Genomic DNA, 21,954 nt, shown 5'->3' on the forward strand with positions numbered 1-21,954 from the left:
GTGGAGATGGGAGTATCTGTCCATAGGACCACTTTAAGCCAGATGCTCCACAGAGTGGGACTTTATGGAAGAGTGACCAGAAAAAAAGCCATTGCTTAAAATATTCCTACAATGCAGCTTGATGGTGGCAGCATCATGCTGTGGGGATACTTTTCATCTGCAGGGACAGGAAAGCTGGTCAGAGCTGAAGATGGATAGCACTATAGGGCAATTCTGGAGGAAAACCTGTTTGAGTTGGCCAGAGGTTTGAGACTGGGACAAAGGTTCACATTCCAGCAGGACAATGATCCTAAACGTTCTGCTAAAGCTACACGAGTGGATTAAAGGGAAACGTTTTAAATGTCTTTGAATGGCTGAATCAAAGCCCAGCCGTCCGTCCAATTGAGAATCTGTGGGATAACTTGAAGATTGCTATCCACCAACACAACCCATCTAACTTGAAGGAGTTGGAACAGTTTTGCCTTGAGGAATGGGCGAAAATCCCAGTGGCTAGATGTGCTAAGCTAATAGAGACATGCCCCAAGAGACTTGCAGCTGCAATTGCAGCAAAAGGTGGCTCTACAAAGTATTGACTTTGGGTGTGTGTGAATATCTATGCCCACTCAATTTCTGGGTTTTTTTTTTTCATCTTATTGTTTCTCACAATTAAAAATTGCACCTTTTAAAGTGGTGGGCATGTGTAAATCAAATGGTGCTAACCCCCCAAAATCCATTTTAATTCCAGCTTGTAATGTGACAAAACACCAAGGGGAATGAATACTTTTACAAGACACTGTGTACGTGTGGATATCTCATCTCATCTCTAGCTGCTTTATCCTGTCCTACAGGGTCGCAGGCAAGCTGGAGCCCATCCCAGCTGACTATGGGCGAAAGGCGGGGTACACCCTGGACAAGTCGCCAGGTCATCACAGGGCTGACACACAGACAATCATTCACACCTACGGTCAATTTAGAGTCACCAGTTAACCTAACCTGCATGTCTTTGGACTGTGGGGGAAACCGGAGCACCTGGAGGAAACCCACGCAGACACAGGGAGAACATACAAACTCCGTACAGAAAGGCCTTCGCCAGCCATGGGGCTCGAACCCGGACCTTCTTGCTGTGAGGTGACAGTGCTAACCACTACACCACCATCCATCCATTATCTGTAGCTGCTTATCCTGTTCTACAGGGTCGCAGGCAAGCTGGAGCCTATGGGCAAGAAATGGGGTACACCCTGGACCAGTCACCAGGTTATCGCAGGGCTGACACACAGGGACAAACAACCATTCACACCTACGGTCAATTTAGTTACCAATTAGCCTAATCTGCATGTCTTTGAACTGTGGGGGGAAACTGGAGCACCCGGAGGAAACCCATGCAGACACAGGGAGAACATGCAAACTCCACACAGAAAGGCCCTTGCTGGCCACTGGGCTTGAACCCAGGACCACCTTCCTGTGAGGCGACCGCGCTAACCACTACGCCACCGTGCCGCCAATCAGCCATAACATTTAAAACCATCTGCGTAATATTGTGTAGGTCCCCCTTGTGCTATTGAGGCATGGTCTCCATCAGACCTCTGAAGGTGTTCTGTGGTGTCTGGCACCAAGATGTGAGCAGCAGAGCCTTTTTGTCCTGTAAATTGTGAGGTGGGGCCTCCATGGATTGGGCTTGGTTTTCCAATACATTCCACAGATGCTCGATCAAGGAATGTGGAGGTCAACACTTTTTGAACATTTTGTCACATTCTTCAAGCCATTCCTGAACAATTTTTGCAGTGTGGCTGGATACATTCTGCTGAAAGAGGCCACTGCCATTAGAGAATATCGTTGCTATGAAGGGGTGCATTTTTGTTCTGCAGCAATATTTTGGTAGGTGGAATGTGTCAAAGTAACGTTTCACATGGAAACCTTGGGTACCAGCATTCCAGCATAACATGAGTGTTCAAGACTCATTGATGCTTGTGGGGAGCAAAGGCTAGTCTGTCTGTTCTGAGCCTAAAGAAGTGCTACTATGCCACAAATTGCTGGCTATTATCTAAAAAAAAAAATTAATGCTGGCTATGATATGTCAGAACACACATTGCAGTCTAGTTACCAATTAGCCTAATCTGCATGTCTTTGAACTGTGGGGGGAAACTGGAGCACCCGGAGCACACTAAGTGTGCTGTATATGGGACTGTGTAGCTACAGATCTGAATGCCCTGCCCATCAAAAGTGCCTACAATGGGTATGTGAGCATCAGAACTGGACCATGGAGCATTGGAAGAAGGTGGATTGTTCCAATGAAGTATATTTTCTTTCATGTCGTGTGGATGGCTGGGTGCTTGTGGTGTCACTTACCTGAGGAAGAAATGGCACCAGGATGCATTGTGAGAAAGAGGGGCTGCTGGTGGAGGCAATGTGATGCTCTGGGCAGTGTTCAACTGGGAAAACTTGGGTCATGGCATTCATGTGAATGTTATTCTTGACATCATTGTTGCAGACCAAGTACACCCTTTCATGGCAACAGTGTTGGGGTTGAAACTTGGCAGTCGTACGGTTGCCAGTGGCGATTAAAAACTGACCAAGGCCATGAAAAGTTGAGATTTGATTGCCCGAAGTGCAACTACGATTTGAGAAGTACGAAAAAATTTTTACAATAAAAATGTTCCTTCCTTTGGAGTACCCCCCCCCCCCCCCCCCTTTTTTTTTTTTTTTTTTTTTTTTTTTATTTTCTTTGCTTTCTTTTCCTCAACTCTAGTTCTAAAGTGCAAAATTCAAAGCCATTTGTGAGTTTTCAGATGCATTCATGATATCTACAACTTTCCCAAACTCTGACCTTTCCCGTGATTCATTACTGCATCATAGCGGAAGCTGGTATCTTTCTTCCGTGCCACTGTGTTGAGGTTTGTAGCTAATGCTAACTGCTAGGTAGGTAAGATCGAAGCTGACTAAAAGATGGTTACATGGGTCTGATTTTCTCATGTGCTTTGGGGATAATACAAAGTGCCCCATCTGTCTACCCTCACGGAATGGATAGACGACATGAAATTGTGGCCCAGCATCCGCTGTGTTGACATGGTCAATTATTTTATTCTTAGTGAGGGTGTTGATGGTGAGGTGCTAAGGAACTACAAAAGTACGGAGGCATACAATTATCTACACAGTAATAAAATTGGCAAAGTTATGTGTAAAAGAGAGGGTGAGTTTGTTTGCTTAAAGGCTGAGGTTGAGCCTAGCCAGATCAAAAAAAAGGGAAGTCATGCAGCAGCTATGTCTGAGTAGAGCGATTTTTGTATTGAATTACTAATAATGTAGTGTTTTTTATATATTGGACGTCACTTTGGACAAAAGTGTCTGCCAAATACAATAACTATAATCATAAACACCTCAATCTCATCTAATAGAACTCTAGCAGCCTACTGGACTGTGATATCTCTTGTATCGGCTTAAGAAGCAAAAGCGAGGTCAAAGAAGCATAGGCTAACCATTTTAATGCAGATACAAATGCTGTCAAACTTTGGAAACAAACATACCATACTTGAATAACTCCTTGTCTATGTATTTGTCCAAGCTTCTTCAATTTCTTAACTATCCTGATCCTTCCAGATATCGGATGGTATTTGTAGGCTGTTTGTTTATGCTAGTACTTCAGCACTGGTCACTCTTGGATTCTCTTGGCGACCGAGGCAACATGCACTTATTGTTCGTCACTTTGAATAAAAACATCAGCTAAATAACTAATGTTTGAATAATCAACAATATCTAAATAATTATATATTGCATTAATATTGTTGATTGATCCTCTTCTGAGGGATTAAGTTCAACATTGTGGGGTGTTATTCAAGTAAAAATGGTTAAATTGTGTTAGACTAGAGGAAGTTTAAGGGCCACTTTATTTTGGCCTGGGCCACTAAGAATTCAGAGATACTGGCCCGAGTGGTGACCAAGCACTAAAGTCAATTTTTCACCCTGAAGTATTCTGTAATCTGAGCGGCCTCTTTCTCAGCAGGATGATGCGCCCTGCCATATTGCAAAATTGCTCAGGAATGGTTTGAGGAACATGGTAAATACAACCCCGATTCCAAAAAAGTGGGGACAAAGTACAAATTGTAAATAAAAATGGAATGCAATGATGTGGAAGTTTCAAAATTCCATATTTTATTCAGAATAGAACATAGATGACATACATTTTCTCAGTTTAAACATTTATCATTTAAAGAGAAAAATTAGGTGAATTTAAATTTCATGACAACACATCTCAAAGTTGGGACAAGGCCATGTTTACCACTGTGAGACATCCCCTTTTCTCTTTACAACAGTCTGTAAACATCTGGGGACTGAGGAGACAAGTTGCTCAAGTTTAGGGATAGGAATATTACCCCATTCTTGTCTAATGTAGGATTCTAGTTGCTCAACTGTCTTGGGTCTTTTTTGTTGTATCTTCCGTTTTATGGTGCACCAAATGTTTTCTATGGGTGAAAGATCTGGACTGCAGGCTGGCCAGTTCAGTACCTGGACCCTTCTATGCAGCCATGATGCTGTAATTGATGCAGTATGTGGTTTGGCATTGTCATGTTGGAAAATGCAAGGTCTTCCCTGAAAGAGATGTCGTCTAGATGGGAGGATATGTTGCACTAGAACCTGGATATACCTTTCAGCATTGATGGTGTCTTTCCAGATGTGTAAGCTGCTTATGCCACATGCACTAATGCAACCCCATACCATCAGAGATGCAGGCTTCTGAACTGAACGCTGATGACAACTTGGGTCGTCCTTCTCCTCTTTAGTCCGAATGACACAGCGTCCCTGATTTCCATAAAGAACTTCAAATTTTGATTCGTCTGACTACAGAACAGTTTTCCACTTTGCCACAGTCCATTTTAAATGAGCCTTGGCCCAGAGAAGACATCTGCGCTTCTGGATCATGTTTAGACATGGCTTCTTCTTTGAACTATAGAGTTTTAGCTGGCAACGGCAGATGGCACGGTGAATTGTGTTCACAGATAATGTTCTCTGGAAATATTCCTGAGCCCATTTTGTGATTTCCAATACAGAAGCATGCCTGTATGTGATGCAGTGCCATCTAAGGGCCCGAAGATCACGGGCACCCAGTATGGTTTTCCAGCCTTGACCCTTTCACACAGAGATTCTTCCAGGTTCTCTGAATCTTTTGATGATATTATGCACTGTAGATGATATGTTCAAACTCTTTGCAATTTTACACTGTCAAACTCCTTTCTGATATTGCTCCACTATTTGTCGGTGCAGAATTAGGAGGATTGGTGATCATCTTCCCATCTTTACTTCTAAGAGCCGCTGCCACTCCAAGATGCTCTTTTTATACCCAGTCATGTTAATGACCTATTGCCAATTGACCTAATGAGTTGCAATTTGGTCCTCCAGTTGTTCCTTTTTTGTACCTTTAACTTTTCCAGCCTCTTATGCCGCTTTTCCACTACCAACGCGGCTGAGTCGTGCCGTGCTGAGTTGGGCTGAGTGGAGCTGAGCGGGGCTGTTGGAGTTGCATTTCGACTACAACCGCGCTGAACCGTGCTGGCTGGAAGTGGGTGGACACATTGGGTGGAGTTAGCAAAAGTGGGTGGACATCAGGTGATGTCGTTAGGCGGCGCAAACAGTGACATCAGTGACCTTTTAAGCGGTAGTCTCACAACCCGGATAGTAAACAATAAACATGGAGGACATGGAGTCATTAGTGTTGTTGATCTTGGTGCTGTGGCTTGTTGTCACCGACAACGCCAACAGATACTGGCAAGAGCGTATAGATGAGGCGAGGCGCATAAGGCTTCATAATTCTCGTAATTCGTAATTCTCCTTCTTCCGGGTTTACGGTGTTTACAGATCCCAGCGTGCTCGCGGGGCGTGTGTGGGCATGTGAGGACACTCCTCCTCACCAATCAGTGCACAGGGGAGTGTCTGCTCACGCCCCCAGCCTCACTCAGCTCGGTTTGGCTCGCTTCAGCCCCACTCCAAAACCGTGCGAGTTTTGGGTGCTAAGCAGGGCTGAAGTGAGCTGAGTCGTGCTGTTTTTTGGTAGTCGAAACGTGAGCCGTGTCGGGCTGAAGTGAGCTGAAAAAGGGTAGTGGAAAAGGGCCATTATTGCCCCTATCCCAACTTTTTTGAGATGTGTTGCTGTCATGAAATTTCAAATGAGCCAATATTTGGCATGAAATTTCAAAATGTCTCACTTTCGACATTTGATATGCTGTCTATGTTCTATTGTGAATACAATATCAGTTTTTGAGATTTGTAAATTATTGCATTCTGTTTTTATTTACAATTTGTACTTTGTCCCAACTTTTTTGGAATCGGGGTTGTAGTTCACGGTGTTGACCTGACTTCCAGATTTCCCAGATCTCAAGCTGATCACATCTGTGGGATGTGCAAACAAGTCCAATTCATGGAGACCCCACCTCACGACTTTCAGGACTGAAAGGATCACCACAGGTTGGGGCACCACAGGTTGGGGCACCACAGGGGACAGTCCTCCCTCCCTTCCTGTCCATCCACTACACCATGGACTTAGTCAGACAGAACCCTGCTATCTTCAGAAATACTCTGACTGCTAGGCCAGTGACATTGTGGGAGTGGAGCTGGACTCTCTGAAGGCAGTGTCTGAGAGGAAGATGCTGGCTAAACTGTGTATTGTCTTGGACAATGTCTCCCACCCACTCCATAACATGCTGGCCAATCAAAGGAGTACTTTCAATGAAAGACTCATTTCCCCAAGATGCACCACAGAAGGTCATTCCTACTTGTGGCCATTAAACTTTTCTTCCTCCTCCTCCCTCAGAGACTCAGATACTCAGTAGACAATGGACTATTCAATGCTGCACCCGTGTCATAATCCCATTGTACTACATCCATCTACATTGTATCTCATCTCATTATCTCTAGCCGCTTTATCCTTCTACAGGGTTGCAGGCAAGCTGGAGCCTATCCCAGCTGACTACGGGCGAAAGGCGGGGTACACCCTGGACAAGTCGCCAGGTCATCACAGGGCTGACACATAGACACAGACAACCATTCACACTCACATTCACACCTACGGTCAATTTAGAGTCACCAGTTAACCTAACCTGCATGTCTTTGGACTGTGGGGGAAACCGGAGCACCCGGAGGAAACCCACGCGGACACGGGGAGAACATGCAAACTCCACACAGAAAGGCCCTCGCTGGCCCCGGGGCTCGAACCCAGGACCTTCTTGCTGTGAGGCGACAGCGCTAACCACTACACCACCGTGCCGCCCTACATTGTACCTAGGTTCAAGAATTTACATACTATACAGTAACTATTCATTACCTCACTCAATGTGCAATATTTTTGTAATAACTTCTATGTACCATAGTCACCACTGTACTACTTTTGTGCAATAATTGTAACAATAACTGTGCAATAACTTTCTTTAGTCCATCTACATGGCTATTTTCCTTCCATGTGGCTGATTTATGTGCAATAATCATAATTTGAGTTAATTACTGAAAATGTGCAATAATTCAGTGTGTAATAACTCTGCTGCATTTAACCATCATAACTATACAATAATTTCTACACTGCTATACACACTATCCTTTTATGAGAGAATTATGTACACAACCGATCAAACATAATGCAATTTTCATATTTCTATTACATTTGACATCTGTTTAATTTTGCAATTTCTTTTCTCTACTTGAGTGTGAGTAACTGCAGATGTACTCAATTTCCCATCGGGATTATTAAAGTATTTGTTCTAATCTGATCCTGCTAATGTCTTGGAGCCAGATACCACAGCCCACCTTCAGAGGACTTTTGGCAGTCCAAGGGGGACCCACACAATCTTAGGCAGGTAGTTTTAATGTTATGGCTGATCGGTGTTTCTGTAATTTAGATGGGTTAGGTTGTTTTTCTGTTTTTGCTTATAATTAGTGGTGCTATTGGCGAAGCAAATCTGGTCACATTTCTGCATGTTATTCTTCTAATGTATGCTTCATTTATAATGGTTTGCAGATTCAGGAACTTGGAGCAATGGGTGTGATGGCCATGGAGGTACCAGAAAATCTTGGGGGAGCTGGAATGGATTATTTGGCCTATAGCCTGGCTGTTGAAGAGATAAGCAGAGGCTGTGCATCCACTGGGGTCATTGTCAGTGTCAATAATGTGAGTCAGACTGAAAAATGTTTGGAAGCCATTGGCCTAGTGTCAAGGTGCCAAAACATTTTTCCAAATTAGGTTGATTATCTGTTTGTCATATCTGTATCCATACATATCCTCTCTCTCTTTCTTTCTTTACAAACTTGCAAATCTTTGTACGTGTGCATATCATGGAAACCTTATAGGCTGTTTCATTGAAAATAGTCCAAAGGCATCACATCAAATGTTGAAACTGAGAAATTTTATTCTTTTTGAAAAATAGTCATTTTGAATTTGATGTCAACAACACATTTTACAAAAGTTGGAACAAGAGCAACAGAAGACTGAAAAAAAAATTGTGTAATGCTTAAAAAAAACCCCACCCATTTTGGTTAATTGACAACAGGTCAGTAACATGATTGGGTATAAAAAAAAAAAAAGAGCATTCCAGAGAGGCGGAGTCTCTCAGAAGTAAAGATGAGGAGGGGTTCACTGCTCTGTGAAAGACTGTGTGGGCAAACAGGGCAACAATTTAAGAATAATGTTCCTCAATGTAAAATTGCAAAGAATTTGGGGATCACATCATCTATGGGACATAAATTAAAAGATTCAGAGAATCTGGAGAAATCTCTGTATGCAAGAGACAAGGCTGAAAACTGGCATTGGATGCTTGTGATTTTCAGGCCCTCAGGAGACACTGCATTAAAAGCAGACAGACGTCTGTAGTGGAAATCACTGTATGGGCTCAGGAACATTTCAGAAAACCATCGTCTGTGAAAACGGTTCATTACTGCATCCATAAATGCAACTTAAAACCAGATATAAACAATATTCAGAAACACCGCCACCACCTCTGGGTCCGAGCTCTTTTACGATGGACTGAAGCCAAGTGGAAAACTGTCCCAACGTCTGACAAATCAAAAGTAGAAATTTTTATTTTAAAAATTATGGACACCATGTCCTCCAGGTGAAAGAGGAGAGGGACCATCCGGCTTATCAGTGCACAGTTCAAAAGCCAGCATCTGTGATGGTATGAGGGTGCATTAGTGCACATGACATGGGTAGCTTGTACATCTGGGAAGGTATCATTAATGCTGAATGAGATATATATATACACACACACACACACACATATATATATATAATATATCTCAGCTGGATAGTACAGTGGTAATGCTCACTGACTACGACGCAGGAGATCGGGGTTCGAATCCCGGTCGGGGCAAAACATCATCCAGTAAGGGTCCTTAGGCAAAAACCCCTCATGATATATCAGCCTACCTCAGGAATGAGTGAAAACATAACTGAAAGAGTCATACCGGCTCAGACGTCGCCCGGGTCAACAAGGTCTGCGTCAGTTGCAAGGGAACCAGGGCAAACTGATGAGAAATGGGCTACAGGAACAAGACATCGATGGACGAGGACAGAAAATACGGATTTGCTGGAATGCTACTATACAAGCAATCCCAGAGAGAGGGGATACATGCAGAGAATGTGGGCCCATTGGATACTTCGAAACCCACAATCAAGGCTAACAAAGAAACAGCTATTAGCCAGTGTTCCAACATCCATAATTGAAATCTGCTATCACAACTAGAGATTAATGAAATACAACAACGATGCTACGGCAAGGGGGAGCCAGGAAGACAGGTCAGCGGGGAGATGTCATCATCCCCACAACCAGAGATTGGGTACCAAGCCCCAACAGCTAACAGCCTCAACACAAGAGCTGCTGAGCTTCCTGAGAAGGAAGATCGTGACCCAACTGGAAACCTGGAGCCCCCGACGAATACCGAAGCTGAGTTGCCAAGTACCTTCAGAAGATCTACTAGTAGATGTGAATGCTGCTCTGAAGACAATCTCCACAAGAACCATCACTGAAACCAACAAGCTGATACACAGTACAGCAACAGTAATCATGGAGATGCTTGGACACAAGGTGGGCTCGGGACATAACAAACAGTATCCACCATGGAAGAGACGATTAGAGGCCAAGATAAAGGCAGCAAGGAGAGAAGTTAGCCAGCTAGCTGAACTACAGAAAGGGAACATGGTGAATAAAGGGGCGCCCAGGAAGTACAACTCACTCTCCATACCAGAGGCACTCGAAACTGCCAAACAGCGACTAACAGCTCTGGCCACCCGGTTGAGGAGATACACCAAGGAAGGAGAGGCCAGGAGAATAAACAAGCTGTTCTCCACTGAACCAGCCAAGGTGTACTCTCAATGGCAGGGGAACAACAACCGGTCAGACCCACCAAGAGCTGAGGTGGAAAAATACTGGAAAGACATATGGGAAAGAAAGGCATCACACAACACCGATGCCCAATGGTTAGTGGACCTAAGAGCTGACCACAGCAACCTCCCAGAACAAGAACCAGTAACCATCTCAATGGCAGACGTCCAAGAAAGAGTGTCAAAGATGAAGAGCTGGACAGCACCAGGCCCCGATATGATCCATACGTACTGGCTGAAGAAGCTAACTGCACTCCATGAACGCCTAGCAGCACAGATGAACCAGCTGCTGAGGGATGGAACCCACCCAGAATGGCTAACCCAAGGCAGGACAGTCCTAATCATGAAGGACCCCCAGAAGGGACCCATCCCATCCAACTACCGGCCAATTACCTGTCTCTGCACAACATGGAAGGCCCTGTCGGGCATCATTGTGGCAAAAATGATTAAGCATGTGGCTCAATACATGAGCGAGGCACAGAAAGGAATTGGCAGTAACACCAGAGGAGCCAAGCACCAGCTACTGGCCGATAGAACAGTCGCCCGAGACTGTAAGAAGAGACAGACCAACCTGTGCACTGCCTGGATTGACTACAAGAAAGCCTACGACTCAATGCCACACACATGGATACTGGAATGTCTGGAACTGTATAAGATCAACAGGAACCTAAGGACCTTCATACAGAACTCAATGGAAATGTGGAAGACAACCCTAGAGGCCAACTCAAAACCCATTGCCCAAGTCAACATCAAGTGCGGCATATACCAAGGAGATGCGCTATCACCACTGCTGTTCTGCATAGGCCTGAACCCCCTCAGTCAGATCATCACGAAGAGCGGCTACGGGTACCGATTCCGTAGTGGGGCAACAATCAGCCACCTGCTCTACATGGATGACATCAAGCTGTATGCCAGGAACGAGCGAGAAATAGACTCGCTGATCCACACCACCCGGATCTACAGTGATGACATAGGGATGTCATTCGGATTGGACAAGTGTGGCCGGATGGTCTCAAAGAGAGGCAAGATGATCCGGACTGAAGGGATTGACCTACCAGAGGGCAACATAGGTGATATCCAAGACAGCTACAAGTACCTTGGCATCCCACAGGCTAATGGAAACCATGAAGAGGCCACAAGGAAGTCAACCACAGCCAAATACCTCCAGAGAGTAAGGCAGGTCCTGAAAAGTCAGCTGAATGGTAAAAACAAGGTCCGAGCCATCAACATGTACGCACTACCAGTCATCAGATACCCCGCTGGTATCATAAACTGGCCAAAGGAGGAGATAGAAGCCACAGATATCAAGACTAGAAAGCTCCTCACCATGCATGGAGGGTTCCACCCCAAGTCCAGCACCCTGAGACTATACACTAAGCGGAAAGAGGGAGGCCGAGGGCTAGTGAGCGTCAAGACCACGGTCCAGGATGAAACATCGAAAATCCGAGAATACATCAGAAAGATGGCCCCAAAGGATGAACTGCTAAGTGAATGTCTCAGGCAGCAGAACCCTGATGAGAGTGCAGAGGAGGAGGAGGAACAGACAACCTGGAGAGACAAACCCCTACATGGCATGTACCACCGTCAGATAGAGGAAGTGGCTGATATCAAGAAATCCTACCAGTGGCTGGATAATGCAGGACTGACAGACAGCACAGAGGCATTAATCATGGCAGCACAAGAACAGGCCATAAGCACAAGAGCCATAGAGGCCAGGATCTACCAGAGTAGATCAGACCCAAGATGCAGACTGTGCAAAGAAGCCCCTGAAACAGTCCAGCACATAGTAGCAGGGTGTAAGATGCTAGCTGGATCAGCGTACATGGAGAGGCACAACCAAGTGGCTGGGATAGTATACAGGAACATCTGCAACCAGTATGGAATAGAAGTACCCAAGTCCCAATGGGCCATACCACAGAAGGTGGCTGAGAACAACAGGGCCAAGATTCTGTGGGACTTCAGCTTCCAGACTGACAAACAGATCCTGGCTAACCAACCGGACATAGTGGTGGTGGACAAAGAACAGAAGAGGGTGGTGGTGATAGATGTGGCGATCCCAGCTGACGCCAACATCAGGAAGAAGGAACATGAGAAACTTGAGAAGTATCAAGGGTTGAAAGAGCAGCTGGAACGGATGTGGAAGGTCAAGGGTTGCGTGGTCCCCGTGGTAGTGGGGGCACTTGGGGCAGTAACCCCCAAACTGGGAGAGTGGCTCCAGCAAATCCCAGGAACAACATCTGAAGCCTCAGTCCAGAAGAGCGCAGTCCTAGGAACATCGAAGATACTGCGCAGAACCCTCAAACTCCCAGGCCTCTGGTAGAGGACCCGAGCTTGAGGATGACATGGATACCACCCCCCCGCCGGGGGTGAGAAGGAGATTTTTTTTTTTTATATACACATATATACACACACACATTTAAGAGCAATATGCTGCCATCCAGACAATCTTTTTCAGGGAAGGCCTTCCTTCTTTTACCAAGACAATGCCAAACTGCTTTCTGCACATATTAAAACTGCATGGCTCCATAGCAAGCATGTCCAGGTGCTAAACTGGCCTGCCTGCAGTCCAGACCTGTCTCCCATTTAAAACATTTGGTGCATTATGAAGTACAAAATACGACAAAGGAGACCCCGAACTGCTGAGCAACTGAAATTGTATATTAGGCAAGAATGGGACAACATTTCTCTTTCAAAACTACAGCAATTGGTCTCCTCAGATCCCAAAACGTTTACAATATTTGCTAATATTTTGTTAAAAATAGAGGTGAGGTTTCTTGGAACTGTTTCTGCTTCAGTTCAAAGATAGAATGAGTATGTTCTTTTTCCCAGAAAAAGAAAAATAGTTTGTCAGATAAATGCTGTATATATGCCAACTAACATGATTGGGCTAAAGGCCAGGTGTTCCACATTTTGAAATTTTCTTTAATTTTGTTTTGAATCTGATCTTTTAATATTAATCTCTATTTTAGATATTGTATTGTACTGTTTACATGAACATGATGAGGCCATTAGTGTTTTTATATAAATGTGTTGCATCAAAATTACACTAAGTTTACTTTTATTGGAAGCAATAATATTAAACACAGTTGGTGAACCATTACTATTAGCGCTGGAACTTCAGCTCGGCCAAAACAGCTTAGCCAGACATGCCAGAAAAGCAACAGGGCAAAGGATTTTGCAAGGGATTAACGGCAGGCTGCCGGGTAACTCCATTGTGTGTAGCTGTCGATGTTGATTTTAAAAGTAACTAAGTAAATTACGTAGGGGAATGAATACTTCAGTTGAAGTGAAAAATACTGTGGTGAGCATGTGTGGAAGAAGAATCTGGAGACAGATGTTAGTTTCTCTGTTAACCTGTGCTACTTGCTCTCGATAGTACTGGCTTGACCGCTTTTATTAGCATTTGCTAAAACTACTGATGAACGGTACTCTGGCTGGAAGGTTGGTTCACTGCTGCGCTGATGGCGCCGACTCGCGGTTAAGCTCGTGTTGGCCTTTGACAAGGCCTAGGGTGATATATTTTTGGTTCCTCCCACTAGAAGTCAAAATCTGATTGGTTAATTCATCTGTCACTTTCTACATAAATGTACACTGCCATGGCCTTCTGTCCTGGTAATGAAGTCCTCACCAATGAGTGAGCCAGCTCTAGACTCTTCTCTGCCTAGAGACAACAAACAAACAAAAAACCCTCATTGGATAACTCGATGTTAATGTTTTCAGGACAGTAATCCTTCCATTTCTGAAGCAAATTTGACAGAAAATGAGGCCAAATTAGAAGAGAATAATTATAATGAAATTATGAAGGAATGAAAGAAATTAAATGTAACCTTTGAAATGCTGATATGGTTGGGCCTTCTCTGAACGCGTAGAAGGCCCTGACGGTTCCCCTCTGATTAAACACAAACATACTATTGATACGCTGTTCTCTCTTGTCCAGCAGTATAAGCTAATGAAATATGTATGCTAATTAATTTTTATGCCTCCGCCGCCATAAGGTGCAGGAGGCATTATGTTTTCGGGTTGTCCGTCTGTCCGTGCGTGTGTCCGTCCCGAAACCTTGCGAACGCGATATCTCAAAGGCTAATGAAAGGAATTTCACCAAACTTTCATCATATGTGCACTTTGGGACAAACATGAACTGATTAGATTTTGAGATCAAAAGGTCGAAGGCCAAGGTCACTGTGAGGTCAAATGTCTGTCTGAAAGCCTTGTGAACACAATATCTCCAAGGCAGATGAAAGGAATTTCACCAAGCTTTCACCATTTGTGCATTTGGGGACAAAGATAAACTGATTAGATTTTGAGATCAAAAGGTCTAAGGTCAAGGTCACTGTGAGGTCAAATGTCTGTCCAAAAACCTTGTGAACACAATATCTCCAAGGCTAATACAAGTAATTTCACCAGGTCAAGATTACTGTGAGGTCAAATGTCCATCTCCAAATCACAACTTAATAAGGCGTGTAGTCTACTGGGTGGAGGCATCCCCATCGAGTTCTATCTAGTTTTTTATTTTTTTTAAATAAAGATATTTAACAAATAAATTAGAAATTTCACTTCCAGCATGAAAGCCTGCACCGTCTGGTGCAAATTTATAAAATTGCATCGACTGTAACAATCTGTAATTTTAACTGTGTTTCAGTCATTATATCTGGGCCCTATTCTGAAGTTTGGCACAGAAGACCTAAAGCAGCAGTGGATACCTCCCTTTACCACTGGGGAAAAAGTCGGCTGCTTTGCTTTGAGTGAGCCAGGTACATATTTCTGTCTTTCTATACTTTTTATAAAACGTCCTAATGGAGAATGTCATTTGTGTATCATGAGGTGTTCACTTACTGCATTGATACTCCCAGTATTTCTAGGTGCCTTGATGGATTTGATATCACAAAATGAGTAGGTGAATTTGAGTGTGCCACTGTTCCCTATTTTCTAGCTATGTGCTGTAGAAGTACTTGTTCTTCACCGTAGTAATAGTAGAAAGGGGAGGAGGCAGTATGTGCTGCTAGGTCAACTGGGTACGTGAAATTCCAACTAGGTCATTCATGTTTAGGACTGCAGTTGTCATGAACAATTTTGCACTCATGTTTCCATCAATGAAGAGTTATAACATCAACGAAACTGCCTTCATGTTAAAACTGTTAATGTTATCACATTGTCTGTTATCACCCAAATGAGGATGGGTTCCCTTTTGAGTCTGGTTCCTCTCAAGGTTTCTTCCTCATGTCATCTGAGGGAGTTTTTCCTTGCCACTGTCACCACTGGCTTGCTCATTGGGGATAGATTAGGGATAAAATTAGCTCATGTTTAAAGTCGTTCAAATTCTGTAAAGCTGCTTTGCGACAATGTCTATTGTTAAAAGCGCTATAAAAATAAACTTGACTTAATGTAATAATGTATATGTGCAGTGCACCTGGCAATGGACTGGTGTAGAGTTCCACCTTCATCCAGTGTTTCTGGACGAAGTTCCATACCTGCCAAGGTGCTAACCAGGTTAAACTGAAAATGAATGAATGAAGAAAGCAACATTTAGAAATAAATGTTCATAGGAAAAGCGAAATTGTACTAATTAGCCCATCTGGCCATAAGGCCGATGAGCTATTGCCATGGCGTGGCGTCCATTGTTGTCCACAATTCAGTTAAATCGTATCTCCTCTGTCAGTTCTCCACGGGTTTCCATTCCGATTGTTTTGTTTGAAAGAACTCCTCACTCGGCACAAGATTTGGTTTTGTTGTCAAATTTTTTGCTACCGACTTAGTAATTAGGCCAAAGTGACGAATTTTCCAGGCCTCTCACTAGAATTTTATCTCATTTCTCATCTGATTCCAGTTCTAGCTGATGTTTTGGGTAGATCTTCCCATGAGGAACAAAACTTGGTCATTGGTTTGTTGATTTTCCTGTTGTAAACAATTTGTTTGCAACTTTGTTGATTTTTTTTTTTTTTCTTCAGTTAAATTGCATCTCCTCCCTCTGTTCTCACTGGATTTCAGTTCTGATTGTTTTGTTTGAAAGAACTAGTCATACTGTACAACACTTGGTCATTGTATTGTCAAGTTTTTGCTAATGGGCTGCTAATTAGGTCACCTTAATGAATTTTGGGGCTTTTTGTTATTTGTTTTGTATTATTCTGAAAATCTATAGTTGTCAGAAATTTAATGTACTGTTTTGTGTATTACTGAATGTGATGTCCTTAAGAGTGTCTATTTTGTACTTGAATTCAAGAAAATCAATACATATATATTTGTCCAAAAAAAAAAACTAATCCAGTAGAAGGCAACGGGAAACCCCTACTGTAATTCTTCCTGAGAAACTTTGATTGCTGAAGCCGTTAGAGCATACCTGCCATCATGCAGAACACTAAAGATGATGATTTGTCAAAAAAAAAAATGCTTATTCTCTAAAAATATATAAAATCTCCGACTATATCATCAGATGTGCGAGTTTATTTGTTCTGAAAGGCAATGGAAGTGATGCAGGTGCTGCCTCCACGCTGGCACATCAGGAGGGAGATGAATGGGTGCTGAATGGCACCAAGGCTTGGATCACCAACTGCTGGGATGCATCTGCTGCAGTTGTCTTTGCCACAACAGATAAGAGTTTAAAACATAAGGTACGATCTATTGTGCACTACCGTTTTGACCTTGCCACCATTTTTTGCTTGAAAATTAAATGGATAATCTTCTGGTTGTTTTAGGCCCAACTGGCTCAACTATGAAACTTTTGATGTATTAAATGATTTAGCTTGTCCCTTTTCCGATTGAATTATATCGGCAATGTGAGCTATTTCTGGAATGAGGAATAAGTGGTTAAATAGTAAAATAGCAGTCATGGGGGGGGGGAGTGTACGCTCCTTCAGTTCTCTGTTTTTATTTATCAGGGCCTAGATGATGATTGTGTGGTTTTCAGGTGACAAGAAGAAGAAACGCAACAGATTTCAATATGTAGTACTTTTTCCAAAGATGTACACCAACATTCAGAAACCAGGTGGGGTTTTTAGTGTCAATACCTTGAAGTAAACGTTTTCTGTAGGAGTTTCAGTCTTGCATCATTTTGGGAAAAAAAATGCCCCACTCTTCTTTAATGTTGCTTCATTTCAGTGATGATTAATTATGCACAGCTCTCAAGATCCTGCCGCTGCATCTCAATGGAGTTGAGGTCTGGACTTTAACTTGGCCATTCCAACACCTTGATTTTTGTTTTTTCTTTAGCTATTTAGACACTGATTTGCTGGTGTGCTTGGGATCATTGTCCTGTTGTATGACCCGATTTTGGTGTGCTTTCTTTTTCCCATGAGTGTATACTGGATGACCGTTGGATAAATACGGAAAACACAAAGCTGTGTGTCACACAATGAAACAATGTGGCCAATTTTGTAATTTGGTTTTAAGTATTTGAAACTTTTTTTTTTTTTTTTTCCCCAAATACAAATGTAATTAGTTTACATTTATTTTTCATAGTGGATATTCTTTTGCTCGATATTGTCAGGGAATCAGTGCCTTCCTGGTACCTATGCCTCATCCAGGCCTATCTCTTGGAAAGAAAGAGGATAAGCTTGGAATCCGAGCCTCATCCACAGCAAACCTGATTCTGGAGGACTGTCGTATCCCACTGGCAAACTTATTGGGTCAGCGTGGGATGGGCTTCAAGATTGCAATGGTGAGACTTTGCTTACTAGCATTTGTCTGTCTGTAATACTTTATGTATTGTACATGACCTTTTTAACCATTTTACATACAGTCTCCACACTTTGGTTCCCATGTGTGTTCCCAAGTGACTGTTAAGGGCCATATTCAGAGTAACTGCAGTCCAAAACACAAGCCTTTAATTACTTGGCTTTCAGACACACAATAATTGGGAGACAAAGTGCAGAATGAAGGAAGTTTACTCTTTGTGGTCAAACATAATACAGTGTAAAACAAAACTGAGACAATTTCAATAAGAAAAAGACTATTACATTGACATATGAATGGGAAGATGGCAAAAATTTCAATGAAGATCAAATACATAGAGGATATTACATGGTCACGCGAAGATATGAAGTTTTTTCTTTGAGTGGTGAATGTATATTTCATGAATGACAGGGATGTGATTTTTTTCACCTCAAAATTTGAAAAATTTTTTCCGATTTTTCGCTCAAAAATCCGCATTCATATCCTATTCGTTCCGACTTTCAGTAATTCCGTCATTCCGAGGTACGTGATTGGCCCATCGCTCTGTAACAACCAATGAACGTGCTTGTTAGATAGCTGTACGCAAGTTCGCTTCAAACAAAGAGTTGAAAGATGGCAGCCTCCGTGATCGAGCGTAAAGATGCAAATCGAGTTAAAGAAATCGACAGAATAGTGAAAAACAAGGGAAACCGGATCACTTGGAGGAAACCCACACAGGCATGAGGAGAACATGCAAACTTCACACAGAAAGGCCCCCCCGTCAGCCGCTGGGCTCAAACCCAGAACCTTCTTGATGTGAGGCAACAGTGTTGCCCTCAAATGCTCTTGATTTTCAGGTTGATTTTGTGCCCTTGGAAATATTTTTGCTTATACTCTCATCAGGAGCTCTGCTTTTAGGTGGTACCTAAATGTATATTACTTACTGCTCAGTACAGTGGTTGTATAATATGAGGACCTTTTTAATAGTGGCCTTTGTAATCTGTTTCACAGCAAACCCTGGACAGTGGACGCATTGGTATAGCATCTCAGGCTCTTGGGATTGCACAAGCAGCTATTGACTGTGCAGTTGATTATGCACAGAAGAGGATGGCCTTCGGAGCACCAATTGCAAAGTTGCAAGCAATACAGGTTTAGTAAATACAAAGGTTTTTTTTTTTTTGAATGTCGTCATAATGCTTTTGGGGGATAATTCAATACCATGCAGCTCAAACTTTTCAGATGAAACATAATGCTGCTGCATCAACTTGAATGGACTGAAAAAGAACCTGTTCCTACTTGTGCAAAATGTAGAAGTCATTACTTTTGTTTACGTGAAATTCATGAACTTATCTGAAAAGCAAACTAGCTCAAGAAAGGCGGTATAGCCCAGGCTAAACTGCAAACACATCACCACATTCAAATGCTTTTAATTAGCTTCACTCACAGTAGGTGTCCTAAAAGCACTGATATTGTTGATTTTTTTTATTTTTATACAATATTTTTCATTTTTATATTGAAATCTGGGGGCAGCACGGTGGTGTAGTGGTTAGCGCTGTCGCCTCACAGCAAGAAGGTCCTGGGTTCAAGCCCCGGGGCCGGCGAGGGCCTTTCTGTGTGGAGTTTGCATGTTCTCCCCGTGTCCGCGTGGATTTCCTCCGGGTGCTCCGGTTTCCCCCACAGTCCAAAGACATGCAGGTTAGGTTAACTGGTGACTCTAAATTGACCGTAGGTGTGAATGTGAGTGTGAATGGTTGTCTGTGTCAGCCCTGCGATGACCTGGCGACTTGTCCAGGGTGTACCCCGCCTTTCGCCCGTAGTCAGCTGGGATAGGCTCCAGCTTGCCTGCGACCCTGTAGAAGGATAAAGCGGCTAGAGATAATGAGATGAGATATTGAAATCTTAAAAAAAAAAAAAAACATAGAATTCTGTTGTTTCTAGTGGATATTTCATCCATAGTTGTACTGCGTTTCTTTATAGATGTTTCATCAATTAAAAAATAAATAAATCTGGTTATATTTCTAAAAACCTTACTAGTATGTGTTTTTAAATCTCATCTCATTATCTCTAGCCGCTTTATCCTGTTCTACAGGGTCGCAGGCAAGCTGGAGCCTATCCCAGCTGACTACGGGTGAAAGGCGGGGTACACCCTGGGCAAGTCGCCAGGTCATCACAGGGCCGACACATAGACACACACAACCATTCACTCTCACATTCACACCTACGGTCAATTTAGAGTCGCCAGTTAACCTAACCTGCATGTCTTTGGACTGTGGGGGAAACCGGAGCACCCGGAGGAAACCCACACGGACACGGGGAGAACATGCAAACTCCGCACAGAAAGGCCCTCGCCGGCCACGGGGCTCGAACCCGGACCTTCTTGCTGTGCGGCGACAGCGCTATAACTACACCACCGTGCCGCCCTGTGTTTTAAATGTAAAAATAAATATAAAGTATATGATATGGAAATCTTGTACAGTGAGCCTATTTTTTTTTTTATTTAAAAAAATTTTTTTTTTTAATCCGTTACTAAAACTGGACATGCTGTGTTTTGGTATGAGACTCAGTTCTGCAGCTAAAATCATTCATGTTATCACATGATAGTTTACTGCATTATTTGTTTTGGTCTGGGTGAAGAGGTTGGCTAGTTAACTTTACTGAAATACAGTTAAAGCATCAAATAAGACAGGAAATAAATGACATTATTTTGAGTAGAACAGTTTCCTTAGGATCCTGATGACAAAAAGAAAAATTTAAAAAACAAGGCTTTTTTTTTTAAAAAGACATTTTGGCATATGATGGCATAAGGTATGCCAAAACATGTCTTTTAAAGTGAATAATGCCCCTAAACCGCACTTTATTTCCGTGTACAAAGCAACAATCATGTTGATTGACCATGTGTTTTCAAATCAGAGCTGATCCAAAAGGCCATAAATTGATGGCAAATCAATAAGATCAGCCGATTTTCATGGAATCTGCCGAGACTGAACCGGAAGATCCCGAAGGGGTGTGTGACGTCACACGGGTAACAATTCAGGTATTGATTTGGTTCATGTGCGCAGCAATGGTGAGACCGGTCTCGATATGGAATCACGTTTTGGAGAGAATTCTGATAGTGATTGGGATTCTTATATGTCGGATGAAGGGGCAGATGATGATTAAGGATATTCCGGAGTAAATGGCATCTTTTCGAGCCCCCAAGACAAGAAACTGCAAGTTCACTCAGTTCATGACAGTCTTCTTCTGCAGCGTGCATGAGATGGAGAGAGAGGGGTGCAGAACACAGTGGTTACCTTTCATCATGTTTTCCTGAACAAAACTAAAAACAAATCAAGTCTTGCAATATTGCAATCTGAGAGCATTTAACACATTTCAGTTAATAATTTAATGATTGCGCGCGTGCATTTTTCTTCCTGTTAGTGCATCAGGTATGATGATATCGGATGTCGCAAGCGTGTAAATGTTGCTCGTAATCCTGTGTGTGATAATGGGAGAATTGACGCACTGTCCAAATGTCAGAACAAATGTCATTTATTAAATAAATGGGTTTCTTTTTTGCTCCAATAATTCCCATGTGGTCGTTCTGGTGGTGGTGAACACTTGATGAATCAGATTTATTATTAGTAGGCAGATTTCTTTTCGCCCGCTTCGTTTGCACAAACCTCACCCACTGTTGCTTTAGATTAGTGTCCTATTTCTCAGAAATTCGTGAACTGTCCTGTTGTATATGGATTTGAACATCCAAACACAACGCAGCGTTTTCCCATCGTTATTTTTGTAAGATCCAACAATATCCAGTTTCAGCGAGTAAACAAGCACTGAGTCAGATGAACCGAAATGACCCAGATAACCGGGGTTCCACGCGTGACGTCATGCGAGATTAGCTCTGGGGCAAGGCTGCCTTTTTCCGGGATCCAGACGCTGCGATTTATCGATAGTTTTGTGCTTGATGATAAAATAACAAATAATGAATTATTTTT

The 21,954-nt window shown here is 42.9% G+C and overlaps 1 protein-coding gene across 1 annotated transcript in view; it reads left to right on the forward strand.

Annotated features, from left to right (window-relative positions):
- Positions 1-21,954, forward strand: part of acads (acyl-CoA dehydrogenase short chain) — a 46,307-nt gene that overhangs the window by 21,370 nt on the left and 2,983 nt on the right. Inside the window, exons 3-7 of the mRNA XM_060908865.1 lie at positions 7,976-8,125; positions 14,973-15,084; positions 16,787-16,938; positions 17,814-17,984; positions 18,989-19,126. Coding sequence (XP_060764848.1) covers positions 7,976-8,125; positions 14,973-15,084; positions 16,787-16,938; positions 17,814-17,984; positions 18,989-19,126 — 723 coding nt within the window. The remainder of the gene's footprint in view (positions 1-7,975; positions 8,126-14,972; positions 15,085-16,786; positions 16,939-17,813; positions 17,985-18,988; positions 19,127-21,954) is intronic.

This window comes from Neoarius graeffei, chromosome 25 (genome assembly GCF_027579695.1).
Source record: "Neoarius graeffei isolate fNeoGra1 chromosome 25, fNeoGra1.pri, whole genome shotgun sequence".
Lineage (NCBI taxonomy): Eukaryota > Metazoa > Chordata > Actinopteri > Siluriformes > Ariidae > Neoarius > Neoarius graeffei.